Source organism: Phocoena sinus, chromosome 15 (assembly GCF_008692025.1).
Source record: "Phocoena sinus isolate mPhoSin1 chromosome 15, mPhoSin1.pri, whole genome shotgun sequence".
Lineage (NCBI taxonomy): Eukaryota > Metazoa > Chordata > Mammalia > Artiodactyla > Phocoenidae > Phocoena > Phocoena sinus.
The window spans coordinates 6,258,894-6,282,336 of NC_045777.1; the positions used below are offsets into that span (position 1 = coordinate 6,258,894).

The following is a 23,443-nucleotide window of genomic DNA, read 5'->3' on the forward strand; positions in this document are numbered from 1 at the left end:
TTTTTTTTTTTTTTCTTTTTTTTTTTTTTGCGGTATGCGGGCCTCTCACTGTTGTGGCCCCTCCCGCTGCGGGGCACAGGCTCCGGACGCGCAGGCCCAGCGGCCATGGCTCACGGGCCCAGCCGCTCCGCGGCATGTGGTATCTTCCCGGTCCGGGGCACGAACCCGCGTCCCCTGCATCGGCAGGCGGACTCTCAACCACTGCGCCACCAGGGAAGCCCTGCTCTCTTTCTTAAAAGTTGCCACAGCTTTCACAGTTAAGCACCTCTTAACACACAGAGGAGCCGGTCACCGTCTGCTGACTCTCCTTGGCCGCTGCCTTAGCTGGGTTATTTATTGTGGTTCTGTGTCCAAAACCCACAGCTCTAGGTCAAAGTCGGCTCTTTTTCTAAGGTGGTAAAGACCCACAAAGCCTGAGGTCGGTGCCACAGAGAGGAGTTCTGTGCACAGACAGGGGGCGTCTGGCCAGGGCTGCCTCTGGAGAACAGAGATGCCAGGAGGCCAGGGGAGGGGAACAGCCCCTCTGCAGGGAAGGCCACCTGGGAAGCCCCGGGCTGTGGGAGACTGGGGCAGAGCCTTCCCCTGGGGGCTGTCCTCCTTGGAGAGAGAAGGAAAAAGGACCTGCAGGAACAGAATCAGGTGGTAGATAAGGCCCCGTGGGGCTTGGGGCTGGGGCTCTGGCGTCAATTACCCTCCTTAGCGTATCTGCTCCCCTGCCCCGTCACAGCCCTCACTCTCCTCCCCCGCGGGCTTTCTGCGCCTCTTTCCACCACTCTTGCTGCCCGGGTCTGACTGATCGTGCCAGTGGTCCGCAGCCTCCTTCCCTGCACACGACTGTTTAGTTGTCTACGTGTGACGGTGGGCCCTGTCCTGCCTACAGCTGCGGTGTGTTGTACCCGAGTTGTAGTCCTAGAGTTGAATCAGGTGCTAGTAACAACACTGAGCCAGGAACCTTGCACGTTAAAACTTGAGATATTTTGCTCTTTGTCTCCAAAATTCAAAAAATCCACTAATACCAAACCCACCCCTCAAGGCCTCAACTGCATGGACCTGAGCGGGCAGTCCCTGGGGACGGCAGCACGTGGCCCTCCCTCCAGCTACGGGCCCAGCACCTGTTCTGGGGTCATGCCTGACCTCACCAGGCTTCTGCTGGAACCCAGGGCCCTGCATGGAGCGGCCCGTCCCTGGAGGCGAGCAAAACCAGGGCAGGAAGCAGGTTTCTGCCACGATGTCAGCTGCCAGACAGGGGCTCTCCTCTGTGGACTAAAGGGCGCGGGGGGGGGGGGGGCTTTAGAAAGGGAGGGGGGCTGCTGCAAAGGCCAGAGGCCCAAAGGGACTGACCCTCTCTTTGCTTATAAAAGTAATAGGTACACAAAGTAGAAAACACCTGGATTTCCCATTTTTCTATGTGTACTGTTCCCGTACAGGTGAAATCACATATTCATTTTCAGTTTTGCTTCCTTTTATGACTTGTACCTCAGATGTCCAAAAAAGGTGGGAAATGGCTAAATAAATCATAATACATTCCAAAAAAGGAAGTGTATACAGTTATGTTAAGAGTTTTCGACAACACAGCATATGCTCAGTATATGTTAAATAGAAAAGCAGACTAGACGTTGTATATTTACATGACCTCTGGATGTTAATTTTTTTTAAATATTGAAAAAAAAAAGGCCAGTAGGAAAGTGCTGAAGGAAACAGAATCAAGAGTAATATGCTACTATGTCTGTATATTTATATCACAAACAAGTGGAATAGTGGTTTCTCAATCTTTGTTCCTACAAATAATAATTGTGATGAACAACTGATTACATGCATCTTTGACCCCCAAATTCCACTTCTGAGACTTGCTTGTTCTCTATCACAGAACCCTGTTTCCTGTATTCATGGCTTATGATAAATGAACGTATGCCTGTATGTGTGTATTGACTTTTAAAATAGGGCTTCCCTCTGTCACACTGTAAGTTCCAAATGGGAAGGTTTTGTTTTTATCTTTCATGGCTGTAGCTGAGTCTTAAGCCCAGGGTCCTGCACACAGTGGATGCTCAGTAAATAATTGCTGAATGAAGGAATGAGAACATGACCTAAAGAAATATTTCAAACCAGGATGAAAGGGAGTGAAATTTTAAAGCCAAATAGCTCCTCTAGAAGGTCATGAACTTTACACTCCTTACAACATGTGAGAATGCCCATCATACCACGTAAAGGAAGGAGAAAAAAAACTTATGCTAATCTAAAAAGCAGAAGACAGCTCCTTTTTGGCTTTAAGAAACATAAAACACCCCACTGTATTCACAGCGCCTCTTTTGTAATTTACATGTTTACGCTCTATGCCTGTTTTACTTATTAGGATTTTCATCTTTCAAAAATTTTAGTTGAATCACATCAGTATAAGGAGCTGATACAGGGCTTCCCTGGCGGCGCAGTGGTTAAGAATCCGCATGCCAGTGCAGGGGACACAGGCTTGAGCCCTGGTCTGGGAAGACCCCACATGCCGCGGAGCAACTAAGCCCGTGCGCCACAACTACTGAGCCTGCGCTCCAGAGCCCGCGAGCCACAACTACCGAAGCCCGCATGCCTAGAGCCCGTGCTCCGCAACAAGAGAAGCCACCGCAATGAGAGGCCTGCGCGCCGCAACGAAGAGTAGGCCCCGCTCACCGAAACTAGAGAAAGCCCGCGTGCAGCAACGAAGACCCAATGCAGCCAAAAATAAATAAAAATAAAAGAAGCTGATACATTAAGCCTGTTTTTTTGTCCATTTATTACAACACTCCGTTCAGCATGGTTGGTTTTACTGTGTCTCCCTTAGAGCTATGGGAGTACAAAGCTGCACGCAGGCAACTCTCCGCATCCTTTTCTCAGGTTCTTCCACTGCTTTTTTCCAGGTTAAGCATGTGAGGTCCAGGTGAAATCCAGCGCCAATCCTCTTCCCCCAGGGACGGACCTGCCAGGCCAGTTCAGCAGCACTCACAGGACAATTTAAAACAAGCCCTCGGGGTTGGGGCAGAGTTGGAGCAACACTTCAGCAGCTGACAGGGTGGCCTTTCCTTTCCTGACTCTTGTCTGATAAAATTAGTCTCTCAACTCACAGAATGTGAACAACCCCATGCAAACATATACAGGGTCTCCCCACTAAAAGGCTGCACGGACCTGTTTTTACATAAAAGGCACACATGTCACATGTGCAGCAATGCTGCGTCCCCTTAAGACTAAAGAGACTAGGTTCTATCTGCCTAGTTAAGAAATCTTTCTAGGGCAACAGCAACATCTGTTCTGCAAAAGAGCAACAGGTATCTCGAGTCACCGCAGCAGGTGAAGAAAAGCTGAACTCGGCTGACTAAATAAAGAGCTCAGGTGTCTGGACACCCACGAGGGTGAGAGTCTCTGCAGGGTGTGATTCACGTCTCTTGGCTTCACTATTCTCCACAGACACATCTGGGATAAACCTAAAGAGAGGTCCAGCGAGCGGGAGGACCTTTTAAACCAGAAAAGGAAGGATGTTAGGAGGAAAAGTATCCATCGGAGAATAATGAAAGGGAGTCGTTACTAACCAGGCACAGACGGCCGCGGGAGGACGGGGCACGGCAGGGCGCACCTGCCTCCCGGAAGTCAGGCCTCTGGAGAGCCACACTGAAGCACTCCGCATGCTACTTAGGAATCAAATGAGATTTTAAAATGACTTTTATTTATCCCTTTAATGAAAAAGTGTCCGATAACCAAACTTGGCCTCCTACTTTTAAAGACATTTAAAGAATTTGACCCAGGACTGCCAGGATTTCATCCAGCTTTCAGAATCCAACAATCACCCCGCGCTGCCCTTCACCTGGGCTGGGTGTTTTCTGCTGTTTGCTTTGTAAGGCAGGGAGCCAGCCCTGAAGAAATAAGCAGGTTCTATTTTCCAACCCATGCGTCAGGATCAACAAGAATAAAATCCTCCAGGGATGAAAGGGTAACAAAACCTGCCAAGCAATTCTGTTCATGTGATTTCAGCCAGAGCCACAGCAAGGAAGCAACTGAAGGAAAAAAAAAGCCAGGCTGGGCGCGGACACGGCCAGGACCTCTACCCCGTATGCGAGCCTCTCCCGGTAAGTGCTTCGTTAACTATGCAGAGATCATGAATGGCACAAGCTGAGCAGGTCTTACTACTAAAATATGTTTTTCTGTGCCTCCTCCATGGTTTTAAAATAGAACTATTGGAATATCAGTAATTTTATAAAATGCAGAAGTAGCAGGCATCTTTTCCTCTCAAAAAACAGTCCTCTAATAAAAATGTTGTTTTTGTTGTGATTGTTTTAAATAGATATCCTAAAATGTAGTTTTCCCCTTCACATCAAAGTGGCTGAAGAAACGTATACACATTTTAGGAATAAGCAGGTGTGATTAAGACATCTATTTTACTGGACAGCTCTGACGGTCTGAATTCGAAATCAGTCTAACTACTATGATAAAGCTCAAATAGTTCAAGAAAAAACTGTTCACTTGTAGGGTGCTCTGGACATCATTCTGAGCCCAGAGACGACAAAAATAACAGACACAAAATTTTCATTGCTGCAGCTACAGTGACTTCTTTGGTCTGAGGGTCTCACTGCTCCGGGACTGGCGGGTACCGAGTAGCCCCACCCCGCTCAAGCACTGAGCACTGCCCCGGGCCAGGCTGAGCGGGGAAACGCTCAGCCATCTGCTCCACACCCCTAGCCCGGTGTCCTCATGAGGCAGGTACTATCATACACCCCCATCTGCAGTCCAGAAAATAAAGACTAGATTGTTTAATCTGGTTAAGCTAATGTTAATACTCTAAAACAGTAATAGTCTATAGAATATATGGCAAAATATTACAAGTTCATCTTTAAAGATGCCCATTTTCTATTTACTAACAGGAATTACCTTTAAAAAAAAACCAGAGGGACTTCCTTGGCGGCGCAGTGGTTAAGACTCTGCACTCCCAATGCAGGGGGCTGGGGTTCGACCCCTGGTCAGGGAAGTAGATCCCACATGCATGCCGCAGCTAAGAGTTCACACGCCACAACTAAGGAGCCGGTGAGCCACAACTAAGGAGCCTGCCTGCCGCAACTAAGACCCGGTGCAACCAAATTAAAAAAAAAAACAAAACCCACAAAGTATAAAAGATTTAGCAAAATAATTAATTTATCCAGGATGTTGCCAACTCCCCCTGAAAAGCCTATATAACAAATTAAATCCCATCATAACAAATTCAAAATGACTGCCCTTAAGTGTTCTAGTGGCAACACATAGTACCAGACCCATATTGCTGACTTCTGTTCTTGGCTGTTAAGGCCTGCAGTAGGGGCGGTGGGAGAGGGGCACTACAGACAGATAAAGAAGGCAGAAAAGAAGAAGGAAAACATGCTTGCCGGCTCTCATAATTAGGACAGTAATGTATTTTGAAACAACTCCTTGGCAATATTTTATGCTTGGACAAAAACCTAAATAAAAGGTAAAATAATTCCATTCTGAGAACTGTAACTGGGAATCATCTGTGATTTCTAGTACCACGAAAAGGAAAAAATTTTAATACCATCCTTAACCGTAACTTTGGTAATTACTGCTACTGAAAGATATTCTACAAAATCCCTTGGATGTCATATGTCCTCAGTCAACTGAACGTGTAATCTTCAAAACATTATTCACTGTCTGGAAGCTATTCAATTCTACTGTACACTATACATATTTTAATGATGCTACTCACCAAAGGCTGCAGATATGAGGAGCTAAAAGATTATCAAAATATATAAGGGCCAGGAAAGATAATTTAAGGAATGACACTATACGAAAAAAGCCTTAAGATGTTCTCTCACACACACAAAATAATAATTTTAGAAATCATTTGTGATTTCAGTAGTACATGAGGAAAGAGAACACTGGAATGGTAAAATAATGGGTCTGGTCTGAATAAAGAACTTTTGTATCTGCTCCATGATATATAATGATAACTGCCACTCTTTCTAAAGTCTTTAAAATAAATAAAAATTTAAACGCTTTGTGGAGGAAAAAAATTGCTCAATAATCAGTAAGACTGCACTTTTTTTTAACGGGCTGCATGTTCCTCTCACTTGGAAAATATCACTTACATTTCTTGGAAATTAATTTAGTGATAAAAAGGCACATGTTTAACAATTACAGTTTCATTATGACTACAAAAGTTGATGTCACATTATAGCCACAAAACCACGACAACAAATCACCAAGGACTGAAATGTCTGCAAAGCTGAAACTGATGCTCATCGCGACTTAAACAGGAAAACCTGCCAGAGGCCCCAGAGAGCTGATTCCTGCGGGAGTTTTCACACTGTCCACCAGAAGCAGGTTAAAGCCACAGCAAGAACTATGTAAGATTCAGCAGCAGTGGAGTCTCCAAAGGCTTCATTACAGGGCTGTCCTGACTACCTGGAAAAGCTTGTACTGAGACAATGAAAATAAAGCTGGTGACCCTTCCCACAACATGGCATTCTAGCCACACCGATTTCTAAATTTCACAGTGAACCGGAGCCAAAAGGAAGATTTAACCGGGCAACCATGAGCACTGCACTCACAGAACACGAGGCAGAAAGGCAGCAGATTAACTGTGAGCAAGCTCCTGTGCCTGTCTCTCTATAAGTAAGGGAGGGAAAGCATTTAGCCGGCGTATTGCCCTGAAGGACAACGCACTACACGTGGGACGTGTCTTCACTTAATTATCATAAAACACTGAAAATACCCAATCCCCTGGGCCCTGCATGGGGTATATAGTCTGTCAGTGAAGTGGGGCTAACATTTCTGTGATGAGACCAGCATGTTTTACACTTCGACCATAAGCTTAAAACCAACAACCAAGACAACAAACCAAAAAACCCCCCAAACCCCCTTCCCATGCAAAAGCTAAACACAGGAGAAAATGTAACCAACTATGGTACATGGTTTACCTTTCACCAAAATTCTTTTTTTTTCTTTTTCTACGGTATGTGGGCCTCTCGCTGTTGTGGCCTCTCCCGTTGCGGAGCACAGGCTCCGGATGCGCAGGCTCAGCGGCCATGGCTCACGGGCCCAGCCGCTCCGTGGCACTTGGGATCTTCCCAGACCAGGGTATGAACCCGTGTCCCCTGCATCGGCAGGCGGACTCTCAACAACTGTGCCACCAGGGAAGTCCCAGTAAATGGGTTTTTAAAAACAGGAAGTAGGGGGACTTCCCTGGTGGTCCAGGGGTTAAGAATCTGCCTTCCAATGCAGGGGACGCGAGTTCGATCCCTGGTCGGGGAACTAAGATCTCACACGCTGTGGGGCAACTAAGCCCACACGCTGCAACTACTGAGCGCAAGGGCTACAACAGAGAGCCCACGCGCCACAACTACAGAGCCCATGCACTCTGGAGCCCTCGTGCCACACCTAAGACCCGACGCAGCCAAAAATAAAACAAATAAGTATTTTTTTTTAAAATAGGAAGTAGGAACAAGCAACGATGTGACTTTTTTTTTTTTTTTTTTTTACGCGGGCCTCTCACTGTTGTGGCCTCTCCCGCTGCGGAGGACAGGCTCCGGACGCGCAGGCTCAGCGGCCATGGCTCACGGGCCCAGCCGCTCCGCGGCATGTGGGATCCTCCCAGACCGGGGCACGAACCCGCGTCCCCTGCATCGGCAGGCGGACTCTCAACCACTGCGCCACCAGGGAAGCCCCTACGATGTGACTTTTTACAGAAACCTAGAGACAAAATTCATAAACAAGGGAAAAAACTACTAACAATATAGACATTTTACCTGATCAATTTTCTTCCCTAAATTCCAAAGGATGGTCTTTGCATGCCAATAATAATTAATTAATTAAAATACTTCTTCATGCATCTCTGTAGAGTTCAAGAGAGGAAACTAAATTATTGTCAAATAATTTTATTAGATAAAGATATCTTGTTTTTAATCACTGAAGCCTTCTCTAAAAACAATTCATAAACTCATTTCAACAAGTTGAATTATGTGATCGCAAAATTTCTCTTGATTTGTTGTTTTCTTTATTGGAAAGATATATTCTCATAACACGATACAGAATAATGGCGTAAGATAAATTCTGAATAACGCAGAACACGACAGTATCTATGTCCAAAATAAATATTTGAGATTTTTATCTGCCAATAAAAGGGCAATAACACACGAAAATTAGTCATCAGGGAAATGCAAAGTTAAACCAAAATGAATTACCACTATGCACCTATTAGACTGGGTAAAGTTTTTTAAATTGACCGTACCGAGTGTTGGTGAGGATGTACAGTAAATGGAGCTCTCATACACTGCTGGTGGGAATGTAAAATGGCACACCCACTTTGGGAAAAAAACCTGGCAATTTCTTAAGAAGTTAAACATATACCTGTATGCGAGCCAGCCATTTCACTCTTAGGTATTTACCCCAGAGACACAAAAACAAAGGTCTACACAAAGACTTGTGCACAAATGCTTACAGCATCCTGTAATATCCTAAAACTAGAAGCAACTTCAGTGTCCTTCAACAGATGAACAGATAAACAGATTGTGGCTCGTCCATTTCATGGAATATTGCTCAACAATAAAAAGGGAAAAATGGTGATAAATGCAGTGATGTGGATGAAATCTTAAAATCATTATCCTAAGTGAAAAAAAATCCAGGCAAAAAAGTACATACGTATAACTTTGTTTATATAAAACTGTAGAATATGCCAACTAGTCTACAGTGACAAGAGCATATGAGTGATTGCCCAGAGACAATGGTGGAAGGAGGATGGAGTAAAAGGGGTCCAAGAAAACTTCTAGGGGTAAAAGAAATGATTGTTATCATGACTGTGGTGACAGTTTCATGAGTATACACATATATAAAAACTGATCAAATCATACACTTTAAATACGTGTACACCAATAGAGTTAGCAGGGACGGGGGGTGGATAGAGTTAACAACACCCTAAATTCTGCCTGTTGTTCTTTTAGGAAGCTTAGAGGAAAACATTTCAAACCATGGTAATAAGAAGGCGACTGGAGCTCAAAACATGAGCCAGCTGCGAGCCACAAAGCCAGGTCTTCTCGTGTGCGTAGCCATTTGCGTCTTCATTTTTCTTTATTTAAGGAATCCAGCTCCTGAGGAACCAGAGGAGGAACCCACCTACCCAGCAGTAGTGGAATGTGGCTTTTATCCAGATGAACTGTGTTCGGCTTTGTTTGAAGGGAAAGAGGTGGCTCCCCAAATTGCAAAATTCTGTAAAAACCCTCATGGATCTGAAATACTTGCTCATTTACACAGACCAGGAAATTGTTCCAGGATAGCCCAGGAGCTGTATTTCCTAACCAGACCCCTGTCTGCAGAAGAGGGCACCTTCCCTTTGGCATATGTTATAACTATTCATAAGGAGCTGGCTATGTTCGCGCAGCTTCTCAGAGCTATTTATGTGCCTCAAAATGTTTACTGTATTCATGCTGATGAAAAGGCCCCCAAGAAGTATAAGACTGCTGTGCAATCCCTGGTTAATTGTTTTGAAAATATTTTTATTTCATCAACGAGAGAGAAAATGGCTCACACTGGCTTTAGGAGACTACAGGCAGATATTAATTGTATGAAAGATCTAGTCCATTCCAAATTTCAATGGAACTACGTCATTAATCTTTGTGGACAGGATTTTCCAATCAAAACTAACAGAGAAATCATACACTACATCAGAAGCAAATGGAATGATAAAAATATAACTCCTGGAGTAATCCAGCCACCAAACATTAAATCCAAGACGAGTCAAAGCCATTCCGAATTCACCCCTGAAGAAGATATCTATGTACCTCCAAATGAAAGATTCAAAGATGAACCACCCCATAACTTAACAATTTATTTTGGAAGTGCTTACTATGTACTAACAAGGAAGTTTGTGGAGTTTGTACTAACAGACACCCGCGCAAAAGACATGCTTCGGTGGTCTAAAGACATCCACGGCCCAGAGCGACATTACTGGGTAACTCTGAACCGACTGAAAGGTAAGAACAATCCAGCAAAACAGTGTCTGTTCAGGCCAGGGGCAACAACAGGAGAAGTGTGTCCTTAACTGAAGATTCTTTCTATTTCGGCTCTTTGCCTTGGTAAACAGCTCTGCGTTCTGTAAGACCTTCCACTGGGGTAGTCCAGGAGGGTCTTTGCTTTTAGGGATCTGAGGTTTGCCGAGAGAGCGCCGTGTTCCCACATCAGGCTGGCTGCTTTTGCTCCCTCTCCAGAAGGAAGTACCAGCACTCCTCACATAGAGCCCTTTGAAACTTCTGAGCACAGATCTTTGGAAAGTTCTTCCTTTCTTCCTTCACTTATTAGATACTGCTGGATACCTACTAGTGCCAGGTATCGTGCTAGGGGCTCGTTAAGAATGGAAAATATTAAAACTAGTAATTTTGTTTGTGGCTAATATGATACTTCAGATAGGTTTTCTTAGAGGTAGAGGGAAATCTGATGCAGTGCTTTAAATGGGCTTATTTGCTCTTTCTATAAAGCTGATTGGCTCTTATTGCGAATGTGGCTTCAAGCTTGAACAGCTAAGTGAATCAGTCAGTCCAGGCGACAGTGCAAACAATGAAATCCAGCAGAAATGGGTTAGGAGCTTTTTAAAACCTCTCACATCCACTGAAAATCCTTTCAAATCACCCCCAGAGAGCTGTTGCGGAGAAAACGCGATCCAAAGAAACCCAACATAACACGTTGTCAATACTAGGTGAGTTACTAGGGATGGTGGAAGGGATGAAAAGTGAAATCTAAGCACAAAGACGGAATACGGGACCTCGCTCCACCCTGATACTACCACAGGGGCAGCACACACCCCGCCCCCAGAAGCGTTAGCCTTTCATCAGATGAGAACATGCATTCGGAATGAGGCTGGGCTTCCCCTTCATCTGCTCACTGTATGCCCGCACGTCCTTTCCCTTAGATGCTCCAGGTTCCACCCCAAACACTGGATGGGAAGGAAACGTTCGAGCCATTAAATGGAAAAACAAGGAGGGAACTGTTCATGATGGCTGCAAAGGTAAAAACAAAACCCACGGGGGTTCCCTGGTGGCCTAGTGGTTAGGATTCTGGGCTTTCACTGCCGGGGCCCGGGTTCAGTACCTGGTCTGGGAACTGAGATCCTGCAAGCCACACAGCGTGGCCAAAACAAAAATAAAAACAAAACCCAAGCCACAAAACGGCTTCAAATTTTATAAAAACTGTACAACTGCTGCCTCGAAAACAGTGGGAGAAGACTGACAGTCATGTTTACTGCAATCTGGAAGAATTAGTGACGATCCAACTAGCACGGTGTCAATTTTTAAAAAACTTTCCTTTGAATTATAATATCCAGACAGAGAAGTAGACAAATTCTAAGTATTTGAGTCGATAAATTTTCACAAAGTGAACACACAACAGGGCTGCAACTTTTAAAGTTTTAAGATGAAAACACATGAGCTATCTGGCTTGTCCCACCTGCTCCTAGAATTCAAACCCTAACATTTATTTAAAATGAGTTCTCTGTCTCCCTGGGTCTCTTTACTAGAACAGACGCCTGAGTAACACAGGTATATGCTCCTTGGTGGGGTCAGCCAGCTGCCCCCATACTTCTTACGCAGTTCTTGCTAAAAAAAGGTCTCTTTGCTTTGCCCTCAGGAGATTCTCCCTGAGGGACTGTGAATTCTTTTGCCCCTTTGTCTTGTGTGCCAGAGGCTTTAGTGACCAGGGCAATACACAAAAGCCAGATCTGGGGTGGAGGAGAGGACATCTCTGTTCTGTGAAGAGTCTGGAAGAGAACTAGCTGGCTGCAGAGCAGCTCTCAGGTGCATCGGTTCGGGGAAAACACCTCCGGAGTCGAAGAGCTAGAACTTGGCTCCCGGGAAGTTATCCGTGCTTCCTCTCTGGGGCCGGCGCTCTGCACCCCTGAACCCCCAGGGTGAGCAGACAGTCTCAGGGAGGAAACGATGGATGATAGACAATTCGCAGCATGATACGGACGAGTCCAGTAGAAAGATGGCAAGTTCTCTGGTGTACTCCGGGGAAGGAAAACAGAGCGTGCTTGACGTCTCTGGGGCCACAGCTGGTGGTGGACAGAGAACACGGGAAGACTGGAGCAAAGCCGTGTGTGAAGGCGGCTCCGGCAGAGCACGTGCTCTCCAGGGATACCTGGGCCCTGCGCTGTCTGTCTACAAGCAGCTCCCTAACCACCACGGGAGCTACTGCAGAGATACATAACCTTTTTTCACAAGGCATCTGGGTACAGTCCTCGGGTCTGAATACAGTATATCAGATAATGCAAAATAAACTAGGTTCGCCCAGTTTCCAAGCTGATTTAAAGACTGACCTAAAAGAAACAGGTTGTGGACAAACAAAAAATGGAAAATCTAATACCAGAACAGTTCAAAGACAAACAATTCCCCCTGCCATGTGCACAGCCATCCTCCTGAACAGGTACCAGGTCAGAAGGACTGGAATAATTTTCTAGTATTTTTTAAAAGGTAGATATGATTCAGCTAGGGGGATAGTCACATAGAAAGAAGGTAACAGTTAAACGACAGACTAACAAACAACCCTGGCCTTTCTTCAGACAGTAAGTGGCTCACAGGGGTTGACAGGACTGGCGGATAAATGCTCAGAAAAGGAGAGGCTCAGATTCTTCCTGAAAAAGTGATTCACCAATGGTATATAAGATGTCATGGGGCTTCCCTGGTGGCGCAGTGGTTGAGAGTCCGCCTGCCAATGCAAGGGACACGGGTTCGTGCCCCGGTCCGGGAAGATCCCACATGCCGCGGAGCGGCTGGGCCCGTGAGCCATGGCCGCTGAGCCTGCGTGTCCGGAGCCTGTGCTCCGCAACGGGAGAGGCCACAACAGTGAGAGGCCCGCGTACCGCAAAAAAAAAAAAAAATGTCATGAAGGGTTGTGGCTGTCAATGATAAAGTGATTCCAAATTCTTAGAGTAGCAAAATCTGAGTATTTTAATAATGTTTGCAAGAAAACCTAGTCACTGTGAGTCTTAACGAGAATCATTATTCCCTACAAGTAAACACTTCAGAAAGTTCTTGCCATCACTAGCTTCACTGTGCAAATGGTTCTACTAGCAAAGCAGTAGTACAGGGCCAACCCTGGCCAGCATTCAGTCAGTCCCGACTTAGGCCAAGCACTGTTGCAGGGTCTGTGGTAAACCCTTCTGGAACCCGGCTCTGGGCCTGCTGTCGATGCTCACAGCGATCTGCAGGTAGAAACTATCATTATGCACACTTTACAGACGAGGAACCCCAGACTCGGAGAAGTGAGGTCACTCCCAGAGTCACAGGACGTGGCACAGGAAGTGGCAAAGGCAGTGGCAGAGCTGGGTCTCAAACCAGGTGCGGCTGCCTGATGCCACGCCACTGGGGGAGCATATGGCCCAGCTCTGCACACAGTGCAGAGCCATCCCATTGCTATCAGCAACAAAGAGTTTGTTTATTTTTAATCACCGAAACAGCATTAACGCAATTCTGACAACGTTCCATTTATTTGTGTTCCCTTCCAGTTCGTACGTACATAAGCTACAGAGCATGCAGTTACGGTCAAGGAGCAGTTGATTCCTCTTTCACTACGTCCTAAGCTTTTCATACTATCTTCATACTTACACTTTCAACTGGTTAAATGTAATACTACTGAGATTCTGTGACACTGCACCACGAGTCTATCAGTTAAAAAGATTCTGATCATGATAACAGCTTTCACGCATACGATGCTCACCATGGGCCAGTTCTAGGCCCTTCACTACACGAATGCACGCTTGGCGGGGAAAAGATTCCTTTTGATTTTTTTCAGTCTTACAAACAACACTGGACATTTCTATGCATGCAGTTCCAACCCTTTTAAATAATATTTCCTTAAGATAAGTTTCTGGAAGTAGGATTACAGTATCAGCAGAGGGGAGAGAGCATGGCAGCACTGAGCAGAGAAAAGAGCAAGGTCTCCAAAATGAACAGAAATTTCCCTTACACGCAAACTGAGCACTCCTGCCTCTCCAAACTGAAGGTGATGACAGAAACCACCTCCCAGTGTTGGTGGGAGGATTAAAATAGAGTAGGAGGGGGCTTCCCTGGTGGCGCAGTGGTTGAGAGTCCGCCTGCCGATGCAGGGGACACGGGTTCGTGCCCCAGTCCGGGAGGATCCCACATGCTGCAGAGCGGCTGAGCCTGTGCTCCGCAACGGGAGAGGCCACAACAGTGAGAGGCCCGCGTACCGCAAAAAAAAAAAAAAGAGTAGGAAGAGTCAAGCACAGTGTCAGACACATAAAACGTGCTACTGAGTTCACCTCGAAGGAGTCCAATCAGTACTGGATTCAAACTAGAATTCCAATTTTAATTACTTTTATTTATATCAAACTCACTCTGCAAAACCAAAAGAAGGTTGAACCAATAGAAGGCTGAAGCATTGTGTTGGTTGTTAAAACCAACACAACTCTTATGAACTACCCACAACCGAGGAAAATAGTTGAAAAGTTCATGGAACTTAAAAGAGCAGCTATCAGAACTTAGGTGTTATCTGGCAAATGATGGCTGTTACTTCCCCCTCGTGCTCATGACTAGCTAAAATTCTACAGTATTCACCTAAAGTAGCCATTAAACATTTCAGAAATCACTAACCAAACAAATGAAAGCTTCCCTTCCATCATGAATTCAAAATTCAACATAAAAGCCCCTGTCAAAGCGATCATGGAAACCCCATTTAATCTGAACTGGCATGAAGCAGAGAGGCCTTACAGATGACCTTAGAAGTGCATCACTTTTCCACGTGGATGTAAACTGATGAGGAAACAAAGGCAGCTAAGTTTCTGTGTTCCCTTTGCAGGCCACTATGTCCAGGACGCCTGTGTGTATGGACCAGGAGACTTGCCCTGGATCATTCAATCACCTTCTTTGTTTGCCAACCAGTTTGACTCGACCGAGCCTCTTGTGGTCTCATGCTTGGAGCGGTGGCACAGACTTAAAGTTCTAGGGCAGGCGGAGGTCCCTGTGGAACCACACTGGCATTTCAAACGGGAGAGTCATTTTCATATGAAATTGAACCGCTGAGCTGGAAGTTATAGAGAATGTTTGCTTTCTTACTGGTATAATTCTGTTTCCCTAACTTGAAATCAGAGAACATTCAACCAAAAAGAATGGGAAAATAATTCCTTGACACAAGTTAGTCCTGAAATGAGTTTAGAAGCGTGCTACCAACAAGACTCTGCTATTGATTATAGGCCACTTTTACGGCTTTGAGAAAGAAATCACAAGAGAAAAAATAACTCAAAGTCCCACTGGTGACTGGGTAAGTGACCTGGAGGCTCGACTGCCTCACTTAACAGCTGCTGAAAATCAAAGTCCCCCAAACACTTAGATTCAGGCTCAGGTCAGAATAAGAACATATCTTGTCGTAAAGATATACTACTGTGGATGAGATTCTAAAAAAGAACAAACTCCCACAGAAAATGGGAGAAAATATGCTTATCTCTGGCTGGGAACAATGTAACTTTGTTCTGGAAATCCTAGAAAAGCATGGAAGAGTCTATTTCCTTTGGGTAAAATAAAATTCTGGAGTTGAAACACAACTTCCTACAAAGGCCGCCCTAGGTCCCTGCAGCCGTGCAGCTGTGATGATGCAGTGGTCTACGTCTGCACAGTCTGATACCAGACACAACCACGGGGAGAGCCGGGCATCTGAAACGTGGCTGCAGTGGCTGTAAGTGAACCTTAACTTTTAAAATTTTAATTAATTGAAATCTAAATAGTCACATGTGGCTGATGATTACCATACAGAACAGCACAGGTCAAAGGCATGAATGGTCTTAATTCTCTCTACTCACAGATTCAGGTCTGCCAAAAGTCCGCGAATCTTTGTTGTTTTGTCGAGGACTTTTAATATACTCTCATTCTAAAAAAGAGCTCACGGCATCATACAAGGCTGGAAATATACAACTATTAAATAGCACAACTTAAAACAACTAAAATAAAGGAAAAGCAGGAACCACAGGAGAGGACACTAAATAAATAAATGTATAATTCAAGGGCGAAGTATAACCCCTCAGTGAACTGATGCTTCCCAAACAGAGAAATGAAATGAAATCCACTCAATGAAAATAGCCCTTGAAAAGGACGAAAACTACATAGAAGGAAAAGAGGCTCTGAAAGCACAGCCCACAAATCAAACCCAAGCTACCCACAGCATATTAAAATCTCTGTTTAAACAAACATTTCTTCCCCAAAGATACGTAATCCCAGGGAGAACACACAGTAGAGGGTTAAGACCGTCAGAGAAGGGCATGAGAGCCCCAGACAGCTCGGTGCAGCCTCCCTGCTCACAGGCAGACATACAGCTCACGGCCATGTTCCGACTGGCTGTTCCGAAAGCTCAGGTTCACCACAATCATGTCCCTTACGTTTCATCACAACTCATTTGCAAGTAAGTGCACACCCCATTGCATTTTTAAAATTAAATAAAATAAAAAATAAAGGAGAAGCTTACATCTTTTCAAATTACTTAAAAGATAAGCCTTCCTTCATTTCATTTCAATGTCAACTCAACGAACCCAAATTCAAACACATACCTACCCTCAGAGGGCTCAAACATTATAATGGAAGAAGTCATCTCAGTGAATCCTTTCAGTAACAGTGAGATAAAATAAAAATAATAAACTAACTAAAAGGCACGGTGGAATGAAGCAGCATGAGATTCAGGGAAGCACAAGCTGGGTTTCGGTGGAGCGTCAGGGGACAGGCCAGGGAGGCCAAGGTAAAGCAGCAGGCTCCGTGGGGATCAGAACCAGCGAGAAGCCGCTGCTCTCTCTACCCTGACTCAGCCTCTGACTGTTCTCATTCATGAAGTAAAAGAACAAAATTAAATCGTATGTAAAACACGTCTGAAATACATTGCTACAGACTGTAACTTAAAGGCAAACTGGAGGATATCAGGGATACTGGGATGATTCCTCTAACTTTCTGGGGAACAGAACCTTCTCGCTAACACGCAGTCTACTGTTCAATTTTTCTATTGTATTTTTCTTTCATGTAGAAGTTTACAGCTGCCTGTGCTGTATATGATTTCTTGAGGCTTAATATTCACAAAGACCATAAAGACAGTAGAAAGGAAAAGCGTGAAGGAGGCTGGGCCTGAACAGGAGAATTTGCCAACCGCTTTTTTTTTTTTTTTTTGTGTTACGCGGGCCTCTCACTGCCGTGGCCTCTCCCGCTGCGAAGCACAGGCTCCCGACGCGCAGGCCCAGCGGCCATGGCTCACGGGCCCAGCCGCTCCGCGGCACGTGGGATCCTCCCAGACCGGGGCACGAACCCACGTCCTCTGCATCGGCAGGCGGACTCCCAACCACTGCGCCACCAGGGAAGCCCTGCCAACCGCTTTTGAAGAGACCTCCTTCCTTATTTTCTCCCCTTTCCACTCCACCCCCTCCATGACAAGTACTCAAAACAAACAAACAAAAGGTATACAAGTGTAAATTTTTGTTTCGCTTCTGACTTTAAAATATCCCCACACCGCGCTCACCTGTCACAAAGCCTCAATAAATGAAGCCAGAAGGCTAGCAAGTCAAATACTGCTGCCCACACCTCTAACACCCAGATCAGCTTCTCAAGCTTTACTGTGCATACAAGTGCCCTGGGGCTCTTGTTAAAATGCGGTTTCTGATTCTGCAGGTCTGGGGAGGGGCCTGCGAGTCTGCATTTCTTAAAAAACAAAAATACAAAAACCTCCCAGGCGATGTCAATATTTGCAGGACCATGGACCGTGTTTTGAGTAACAAGCACATCATTTATTTTGCAACCTGTGATTACTCCAATGTGTTTCTTCTTATTACAAGAAGGGAAGAACATAGTGGGGAATACAACTAATTTTTCGGCTGGTGCTTTGCTGACAGTGAAAACAAAGAAACCTAGCAACTACATCTCTTTGGACTCTGTTTACTGAAATCAAGTGTGCACACCATGTGTTTTAGACACAGAACCAGAGCTACTTCAAAACCTGGAGTCTCTTCTAGGGAACTGAAAAGCCAAATGTCGATGGAACTACACAGGGAAAAGCAGAGAACGTGCACACCCTCAGTATCACGGAGGTTCCTGACACTGTTCGTTTTTTTTTTTTTTTTTTAAATATCACATTCTATCGTGTCTGTTTACTTGTTTATTCCTTTCTGTTTCCATGGGAAGGTGTCTTCCTTTTTTTGTTTTTTTCCTTTGGCCGTGCCGCGCAGCATGCAGGATCTTAGTTCCCTGACCAGGGATTGAACCCGTGCCCACTGCAGTGGAAGTGCGGTCTTAACTACTGGACCGCCAGGGAAGTCCCTGACACTGTTCTTATGATGTTGGTTCCTCTAAATTTCAGACATTACGTAAAACATGAAAATATTTGCTTTAGACTTTGACACTGTGGCCTTATCTTCCCTCATTCACATTTTCATGACGCACTACAGCTCCTGAAACTGCGCCATCACTCTTCCTTTTGCTAGTTTGGCAGAAGTGGCTCCTGTTCACCTCTTCTTCCTGGGCGTCTAGCTAGACTATAATCCCCAGGCTCCTGCATGTAGCTGTGGTCACGTGACTGAGTTCTGGCCAATGGAATGTGAACAGAAGCATTAAGTAGGCCTGGCCCATAAAAACCTCCTAAGCTAGATGCTTCCTTCTCTGTTCCCATCAGCCAACTGAACGGAGAATACTCTAAACACCAGAGGAGGTCAGACCTACAAGACAGAAGAAGCCTGAGTCCTTGAGTTTCCCTTAAAAGAAAGCTGCCTAACCAGGAGCTCTCACCGTTATTAGCCACTGGAATTGGGGGGCTGTTTGTTACAGGACGTAGCCAACCTTGACTGATATACTTAGTATTACTAAACTTTGGAGACTTGAAATTAGAAGTACGAGCTTGATTCCTAATGACAGTATACGAATTTGTCACTGGATTTTTTCTTCATTTAAAAATGTCATTGTTTGGAATTTAGGTCTAAAAGGAAAGCGTCCAAAAATTTACTACAATTCCTTTGTTTTACATACTAGAATCTGAAGCCCAGAGAGGTGAAGTGATTTATACTCCCAAGCCAGCCAGTGCTGATGTGTGAACCAAAACTGATATATATCAGGCTCTCAATGTCGGTCCTGTGAGTGCCCGAATAAATGACTCCCACTCAAGTGTGCCACTGACTGACTGTCCCATGCTCTGATTTTCTAAATTGTATAGTGTTATCGGTTGAATTATGCTCCCCCGGCCCCGGCAAATGTCGAGGTCCTAATCCCCAGTATGTCAGAATGTCACCTTCTGCAGGTGCAATTAGTTAAGGTGCAGTCACTAGTGTGGGCCCTAATCCAACCCGACTGGTGTCCCTATAAAAAGGGGAAATTTGGACACAGGGACAAACTCCACAGAGCGAAGACAATATGAACAGACACAGGGAGAAGCGGCCACCGACAACTCAGGCAGACAGGTCTGGAACAGATCCTCCCCTCACTGCCCTCAGGAAGAACCAACCCAGCCAGCATCGTGACTGCAGACTTCTAGCCTCCAGAACTGTAAGAAAATAAATTTCTGTTAAGTCACCCAGTTTGTGGTACCTGGTTATGGCAGCCCTAGCAAACTAATACGCAGAGTATTCAATCTAGCTACGTTGCAAAGGCAATTTTTAAGGAGATTATACAAGTGAAAAGAGTAAAATATTACTCTTCTGATAACAGATTTATTTTTAAGAGAATTTTGTCCCTGAGGTGTTCCTGGACTCCAGCCAGGGTCCTGTCTTGACTGCAGGTGGTCTCAACAGCCCTGGCAGCCCCCATTAGGAGGCTGGAGGAGCCGGTGTCCGGTCCTCAACTGGTCTTGGCTTCTTGCGCAATCCTGATGCAGTTGCTTCCCCTTTCCTCCTACTTCCTTCCTTTCCCTTGAAGCGCTCTACGTAGACTTTCAGACGTTTACTAGCACTTTGTTCCCAGACACCAACAAAATGATTTCAGAGTTCCCTTGCAATGTTGCACTTCCATGAAATAAAATCAACTTCTCTGCAGAGCTGTGAGCAGACACTCTTATTCTGCTTCAAGTCCGTCAAGATGCTTATGGATGCCTGAGGTCAGCCAATGAAGAGGACAATTGCATGCCAATCTAAGAAAGCTATCCCTGTGGGTCAGGGAAAGAAGCCTGACTGCTTTCGATCCCCGAGTCCCCCAGACCTGCCTGCCCCTTAGAATTATTCTGGGAGCTTATATAAAAGTGGAACTCCGTGTGGGCTCCACACTAACCCTGAAGATTCTCACGAGGGGTCTGAGGTCGGGAGTGGGAACTTAGCAAACCACTGTGGGGATTCTGCAGCCTGGGTTGGGAACCACTGATTCAGGACACTTGGCTGCTTTAATAAATTTCAGCTTCATTTCCCACCTTCTCATATTTATATCCTTTCAAGTAAATTTCCTCAGTGTGCCTGCGGATGTGTCTAACACTCAGACAACGCCTTGCGCACTATTTGTGAAAACACGCACACAGTTGGACACAGAACAAATGCGAGCGAGGTTCCTTTCCTGCTCGCAGGAAGCCCAGGCCAGCTGAGCCGTTTCCCTCACGATACTTCTCTCTCAGGCTCCTTTTCCTCACCTGCTGTCAGATTCTTGCTCTTGTTTAGTCTTTTCCCTCTGCCCATACTGCACAGACCTACACCCCGCTGCTCCCCAGGCGCTGTGCTGCTGCAAAGGCGTCAAGGGCCGCCTGCTGCACGCCCCCCGAGCTGCCCCTCTGCCTGGCACTCAGAGCTTCCGCCAGCAGTCTGACTCACATCTCTGGCCTCTCCCTGCTCCTGAGCGGCTGGGGCAGGACTACATCTTGAGGCCCCATCTTCACAGGCTGCCCCGGCACTTCCTCCCCTGACTGTGACAGCTGCTCTCCTCTCCCACACATTCCCTTTGCCCACAGCGCACCCACCATCACTGATAAGGGCGTCTCTCAAACTTCAGGTGTTCCCCTGCCTAAGGTACCGTCAATATCTTAATATTTTTCGTTAAAGCTACCCATTGTTGGGCTTCCTTGGTGGCGCAGTGGTTGAGAGTCCGCCTGCCGATGCAGGGGACACAGGTTCGTGCCCCGGTCCGGGAAGATCCCAGATGCCGCAGAGCGGCTGGGCCCGTGAGCCATGGCCGGAGCCTGTGCTCCACAACGGGAGAGGCCACAACAGTGAGAGGCCCGCGTACCGCAAAAAAAAAAAAAGCTACCCATTGTTTTTACTTAAATTTACTTTAAATGTTGACTTTATATTCATACCATATGTATAAAAACAGTACCCCTTGCCATAAATGTAAAGAAAGCATAAAAATGCAGAGAACACAAACATATCTCTCGAGGCCCTGCCTGCCAAAGCTCTGAGCGTAAGGTCCGCTCTCTCCTGGGAGCTCAGTGAGATGTATTGAAACCATCCAAGGACCAAACGGAGACTTTCTCCGCAAGGCAGGCAGGCACACAGGCAGAAGGTGCGCCAGAACGGGAGCCACCGTCCTGCTGTGCAATGTCCCACTGGGGCGTCTGGCGTCCTGTCTGTGGAGCCCTCACACCAACTCGCCTACACCCGCAGCCATGTCCCCCTCTCTGGGAAAGCCTGACCCGTGAGAACACGCTCTGCCTTCAAGGCCTAACAAATGTCTCCTCCCATAAAGCCATTTCTCACCAGCACAGCCAGAAAGTTCTCTGGCCCTTCAACTCCAGTAGCATCCTTACATCCACTTGGCAACTGGCCTCAAAAAACAAAACAAAATATGATTTTTCATGTAACCTGATTCCTGCACGACTGCAGTCTCCTTGAGCACAGGCACTGATTCCTTCACATCCCATCCTCCCTGGGAACACCTGTAGCATCGTCGTGAACACAGGAGACATAATAAATACTGGACAATAAACGACATGAATCAATTCCTCAGTGCATTCTTTGAATTCCTCTTTTTTTGGCAAAAGCTTAATGAGACAGATTCCAAATTCTCTGATGGCTTGATCCGTAATCACCCCAAACTGGAAACAACTCCACGCCCCTCCCTGACTTCTTCACTACCAATCATCTTTTGTCTGTCTTTGAGTCTCAAATAAATGGAATCACATTTGAGCGTATCCTCCTCCACGTCTGACTTCTTTACAGAGAAATCGTTCTGAAACTAAAGTACATCCGGCCTGGCCGAAAGCTGTCCCCAGCTTCCCACTGCTCTTAGGGTAAAATCCACAAGCCCCAGCGCGGCCACCTGGGCCCTACAGAAGGTGGCCCCTGCCTCACCCTCAACCTCATCTACTTCTCTCCTGTCCCCACTGTCCACCGCACTCTCTGCTCCTTCAACTAACGAAGTCCTCCGCCACTTCTGAGCTTTGGCTCAGACCTCGCTCGGCTGGCTGCTGTTCACCCTCGGGTCTTAGCTCAAGGCCCCAGAGGCGCCCCCGCCAACCCCCGCTGAGGGGGCCTCTCGCCCTCCGGCACCTCACCCTCTGCGCTTCCTTCCTGGCAGCTGTCACAAGCGGTACTGCCTTGTTCGGTTACCTGAGTGTCTCTCTCTCCAACTGGAATGTGGGTCCCATGAAGGCAGGGACTGGATCAATCTTATCTACAATGTACGCCACCCCACGTGCCTAGGACGGTACTGCCCATGGCAGCTGTTCCACGATAGCTACTGGATCAAAGAATAATTCACAACAGGGAGAAACAGTACCGGGAGGCCTAAGGAAATCCAAGCAGAATTAATGTGGGTGAAAATGCAGCCAGGAGTTGTTGGTATCCATGACATTAAAGTAAATGCCAGGCTCCCCACGGACCGGCGGAACACCCAGACACGGACATCCTGGGCTGCAGCAGCAACCCCGTGAGGGCAAAGCCCTCAGTACCGCCCTCGCGTGAGCTGAGCAGGCGCGCCCCCACGTGATGGGTTTGCTCACTCCCGAGGGCGTCTACTGGGGACGTGCGACCTGCGCTGGGGAGAACAAGGCTGGCGGGGTGAAGGATGGACGAGCTTTGCCCTCGCTCTCAAACACTCACAGGCGGAGCACGGGATCACGAGGGCAGCGAAGATACACCACGTGAGGCTATAATGATGGATACACGTCATTATATACTTGTCCAAACCCACAGAATGTACAGCACCACGAGTGAACCCTAATGTAAAGGGGATGTGGGTGATGATGGGGTGTCAACGTAGGCTCACTATCTGGAACGAGTACACCGCTCTGGGGGGGATGCTGATAATGGGGGAGGCACGTGTGAGGGTAGAGGATACAGGGGAAACCCCTTACTTTCCTCTTAATTTTGCTGTGCACCTAAAGCTGCTCGAAAAAATATAAAGTCTTAAAAAAAAAAAAAAAAGAGCTAGAAGAAGAAACTCTCATGGTCCAGTAGGGAAAGCACCACCTAACTAGCAATTACACTGTGATGAGATCAGTAGGATAATAAGGTGCCCAGGGAACAGGGAAGGAGACAGCAGCAAGGTTCACACAGGAAGCAATGGCTCCGGAA

General features: G+C 46.4%; 2 protein-coding genes across 4 annotated transcripts in view; one reads left to right on the top strand and one right to left on the bottom strand.

Annotated features, from left to right (window-relative positions):
* Nucleotides 1-23,443, bottom strand: part of LOC116740116 (replication termination factor 2) — a 44,542-nt gene that overhangs the window by 10,308 nt on the left and 10,791 nt on the right. The gene's annotated exons all lie outside the window — the stretch shown is intronic.
* On the top strand, nucleotides 8,286-17,116 carry LOC116740117 (beta-1,3-galactosyl-O-glycosyl-glycoprotein beta-1,6-N-acetylglucosaminyltransferase 7). The gene is made up of 3 exons (XM_032605369.1): nucleotides 8,286-9,968; nucleotides 10,901-10,996; nucleotides 14,803-17,116. Exons 1-3 carry the CDS (start codon nucleotides 8,999-9,001, stop codon nucleotides 15,024-15,026), a joined length of 1,290 nt encoding a protein of 429 aa, XP_032461260.1. The 5' UTR covers nucleotides 8,286-8,998; the 3' UTR covers nucleotides 15,027-17,116.

Bases quoted from the DNA above. Each gene is read 5' to 3' on its own strand.
- LOC116740117 (XM_032605369.1), top strand. From the start codon at position 8,999: ATGAGCCAGCTGCGAGCCACAAAGCCAGGTCTTCTCGTGTGCGTAGCC. The intron at 9,969-10,900 runs GTAAGAACAATC...CCTTTCCCTTAG, and splicing joins AACTCTGAACCGACTGAAAG to ATGCTCCAGGTTCCACCCCA. The intron at 10,997-14,802 runs GTAAAAACAAAA...TTCCCTTTGCAG, and splicing joins TGTTCATGATGGCTGCAAAG to GCCACTATGTCCAGGACGCC.